The sequence below is a fragment of the Triticum dicoccoides genome, chromosome 2B (genome assembly GCF_002162155.2).
Source record: "Triticum dicoccoides isolate Atlit2015 ecotype Zavitan chromosome 2B, WEW_v2.0, whole genome shotgun sequence".
Classification (NCBI taxonomy): Eukaryota; Viridiplantae; Streptophyta; class Magnoliopsida; order Poales; family Poaceae; genus Triticum; species Triticum dicoccoides.
Window position 1 is genome coordinate 321472251 of NC_041383.1, and position 4111 is coordinate 321476361.

General features: G+C 45.5%; 1 protein-coding gene across 4 annotated transcripts; it reads left to right on the top strand.

The window, feature by feature from the left end:
• The first annotated feature begins 462 nt into the window (after window positions 1-462).
• On the top strand, window positions 463-3046 carry LOC119363611. Of its 4 annotated transcripts, none has more exons than XM_037628991.1 (4): window positions 463-892; window positions 1000-1050; window positions 1210-1274; window positions 2664-3046. In XM_037628991.1, the coding sequence occupies exons 1-4, from the start codon at window positions 742-744 to the stop codon at window positions 2730-2732; spliced, it is 336 nt and encodes a 111-aa protein (XP_037484888.1). In that variant the 5' UTR covers window positions 463-741; the 3' UTR covers window positions 2733-3046. The 4 variants fall into 4 exon arrangements, with proteins under 4 accessions (XP_037484888.1, XP_037484889.1, XP_037484887.1 ...); XM_037628989.1 differs by having other exon boundaries at window positions 472-892; window positions 1000-1066; XM_037628992.1 differs by lacking the exon at window positions 1210-1274 and having other exon boundaries at window positions 1000-1066.
• Window positions 3047-4111: the final 1065 nt, after the last annotated feature.

Below are 4111 nucleotides of genomic sequence, written 5' to 3' on the forward strand. Positions count from 1 at the left end.
AATCCAATTCTCATCACAAGTATCCAGTTCTAGTTGTATCGATCGGAATACAACTCCAAGTGTCCGTTATTGTAGGACAGGCTATCGATAGATGTTTTCTTCCCTGCAGGGATGCACCAACTTACCCACCACGCTCGATTAACTCCGGTCGGACACACTTTCTTGGGTCATGCCCGCACTACTAGGGAAAACCTTATACACAAAATTTTAGTAGCAGCGCGGTACAAAAAGAGGCGCTACTGCTAATTATCAGCAGCGCGGGAACAAAACAAGCGCTACTGCTAAAAAGTTAGCAGTAGGGCAGCCCAGTGAAACCACGCTACCACTAAAATCGACAGACAATACCCGCCACCCTAAATTTAGTACCAGCGCGCTTCTGCTACCCGCGCTACTGCTAAGCGCATAGCTATAGCGAGATGAGATACCCCACGCTACTACTGAGCGTGTCCACCCCACACCACACCGGCACACCAACCCCGATCGACCCTCACCCCACCAAACTCTCTCTGTCTTTCCTCTCATCCACAGCCGCCGCCGCACTCATCCGCCTGGCGATCCCACCGGCCGGCGCCCTCCGCCCTCATCCCCTCCACCTCCCGCACCTTCTATCCATCTATATGCCCCTAGACTAGATCAAGCAGGCGAGCGCTATCAGATCGGGATCGGTGATGCCCACGGCAGGGCATCTGGATCCACGGAGGGGAGAGGAGGACGTCAGCGGCGGCGGCGGCGAAGCGGGCGATGCTGGCGCGGGCGGGGCGTGCGGCGGAGCAGTCCAGGCCGGCGGCGGAGGCGGTGCGGGTGGTGGCGATCGGGAAGACCAAGCCGGTGTCCCTGCTGCGGCAGCTTCGACGAGAACTACGTCCAGGAGTTTATCACCAAGGCGCCGCAGGTGAGGCCACCTCCCCCGGATTGGATTGGACTAGATTGGGTTGGGTGGCTGGATCCCCATCTGTTTGCTGGCTGATTGATTCTGCTCTGTTCTCCTGTCTTCTGCAGCTTCCAGAAGATATCCGGTGGCATTTCGTCGGACACTTGCAGAGCAACAAGGTGAAATCTCTTGTAGGTATGGTTAAGCTTTGCCTTCTTCAGCTAGCCACCGGCGACCGGCCTGGAGCGTTTGTTTCCATTGAAGATTTATCAAATGGTTGTGGAAGGATTGTTGTTCTTTGCCATAACACCACATCTCACTCCGCGCATCATCTCTAGACACCGCATTTCTGCTGCTGCAACCCCAGCTAGCACCGATGACGCCATGCATGGAGCAAGTCAAGGTCCATCTTCTCTCTCCTTCTCTTGATATTGGAAAAATCAATCTGTATGTGCACGTGGCAAAAATCAATCTAACCTGATTCAGCCTTTGATTCCTAGCTAGTTTGATCTGACTGTTCCTGCTCACTCATCTACCAGCCAATCCGTACATATTTTCATGATAGCTAGCTCTTTGGTAGATCTATATGGAACGAGCACTCCATCTGTAGCAGTAAAGAATTAGAGAAGCAGTTGATTTATTTAGTGCTGACTTCTGAAGAACTGGTTGGGGTTTTCTTGTTTAATTTCAACTCGTGTGCATGCGCAACATCACCTACTCAGGTAATTAACCGACATTATGCAACACATCAACATCCTCAAAGTATCGTATCTGAACATTTTGTGTCTTTGTACCAAGAAATCGGTATAAGATTGTGCAACTAACTATCGTCCAGGTCCAAAATAATTTTTCAGTTCGTAGTCAAAGGATGTTAAAATTTAGCTGAACCTGTAACCTGTAATAACGTCCAGGAATTTGTAGTCCAAGTCGGTTAATAGGTGAGTCTAATTTGACTAGAACCTGTATCCACTGGTGGTGGCTGCGTCCATATACATACACCAGCTGGGTTCATTCAATGGAGTAACCTACACTAGCTCATTCACTACTATTTAGATCAATGGAGTAACCTGTTATTTCCTTTGCATTTTTTACTGTAAAGAGTCATGGCTCACCTATTAACCGGCAGCCGTAGAAGGACTAATCACCTAACTGAAACACTAATAATCAGAAGATAGATTGAACTTCGTTTAACGGATATACAACATATTGAATTATTTTCTATTTGGTCTAATTGATATAATCATGTCTAATAGAGTTCACAATCTTTACTTTGAAGATAAATTAGAGGCAGAACAACCATGCTTTTTAGACATTTTGAACTTCTTATCCACCTCTATCTCACTCTGCATGCCAAATGCAAAGCAATCGGTTTGTTGAATGCTGCTACTGAGACCCCTATGTTTCTTAAGTTAGAAATATGTTAAACTAGCTAGGTAAACTTGTAGGCTAAGTAAAGCTGTAGACCCCTGTGGTTCTTAAATTCTTTTAAGATCAATTTCTTATGTGTACCAATCTTTTTCTGGCTATGTATTCCAGTTTTCCAACTTGTATTGCAAAGTACACTGTAAACACATAAAACTGAGTCTGAGTTGTTACATGTCTCAAATTTTATTGAGGTCAAAATTATACGAATGTGAATATTGGCCATTCTGCTTCTTCGTGTCCATTTCTTGTGTAAGCAGTTTACCAAGTCTTCTCCAATAATAATGCGTATGTCATGTATGTTCCTATTCGCTCCCAATTTCCTGAATATCTATGATCTGAATATGCATAATTTTGATAAATTTGGCAGGCACTCAGGAAGGTGCCAAGGAGATGCTGGACCAAGGCATGGAGGCATTGCGAGCTGAAGAGCACATAGCTGCAGATGCTGGAGGCCGGGCCGGTGAGCCGAGGATTGGAGGTAGCGCTGATTGGTGTTTTTATGAAGAGATAGGATGCCACTGTTTGGTGTTTTTATGCATTTTGGTTTGCTTGTAACTGTGTTTGCACTAGCTGGGAGTAGGTGACTTGGCAAGAAGTGTAGGTGTTTTAATTGAAGGCATGAAAAGCCATGACAATATGTATGCTCTTACAGAATGTGCTCTAATGCCGCTGGTTTATTATAAATCTTGGATTAGTAATGATGTGTAATGCTGCTAGTTTATTGCAAATATGTGTTTGTTTTAGTTGGAATTGTATGTATAGAATGGAATTGGTGGATTTTTTTAATTCCTAATTAGTTAGTAGTAGCGTGGGAAAACACCAAACGCCTTACTACTACTTCGTTAGTAGTAGCGTGGGTTTGCATCCACGCTACTGCTAACTTTTTAGTAGTAACGTGGGAAAAAACCTGAGGCGCTATGTCACGCCCAATATGCGATACTATCCTAAAGAGACTCGAAGGTCCCACCAAGGATAGAACCGCATATTGAAACACTTTTGCAAGGTGGATATCATTACATCAACATTACATAAATAGATGGGGATACATACAAGAGGCATACAATGCCACACGAATACAACAACATCATACAAGACATCAACATCTGACTACGGATGGAACACAAACAGAAACTCAAACGACATCCACCCAGCTAGCCCAGGTTGCCGACCTGGAACATATCCCCTGATCGAAGAAGCAGAAGAAGAACTCCAAAACAAGCAAACATCGCTCTCACGTCATGATCATCGCATAACCTGTACCTGCAACTGTTGTTGTAGTAATCTGTGAGTCACGAGGACTCAGCAATCCCATTACCATGGATATCAAGACTAGCAAAGCTTAAAGGGAAAGGAAGGGATAAAGTGGCGAGGTTGCAGCAGCGACTAAGCATATATGGTGGCTAACATACGCTAAGACTGAGAAGAGAGCAAATGGAACGGTCGTGAAACTAGCAATGATCAAGAGGTGATCCTGAACTCCTACTTACACCAATCATAACCCAAAACCGTGTTCACTTCCCGGACTCCGCCGAAAAGAGACCATCACGGCTACACACGCGGTTGATGCATTTTAATTCGGATCTGGTGTCAAGTTATCTACACCCGGACATTAACAAATTTCCATCTGCCACATAACCGCGAGCACGGCTCTCGAAAGTTTATACCCTGCAGGGGTGTCCCAACTTAGCCCATGGTAAGCTCTCGCGGTCAATGAAGGATATACCTTCTCCCAGGAAGACCCGATCAGACTCGGAATCCCGGTTTACAAGACATTTCGACGATGGTAAAACAAGACCAGCAAAGCCGCCCGAATGT

Excerpts from the sequence above, each read along its gene's own strand:
- LOC119363611 (XM_037628989.1), top strand. The coding sequence starts at position 742 with ATGCTGGCGCGGGCGGGGCGTGCGGCGGAGCAGTCCAGGCCGGCGGCG. Across the intron at positions 893-999 it reads TTATCACCAAGGCGCCGCAG|CTTCCAGAAGATATCCGGTG; the intron begins GTGAGGCCACCT and ends TGTCTTCTGCAG. Across the intron at positions 1,275-2,663 it reads CATGCATGGAGCAAGTCAAG|GCACTCAGGAAGGTGCCAAG; the intron begins GTCCATCTTCTC and ends TAAATTTGGCAG.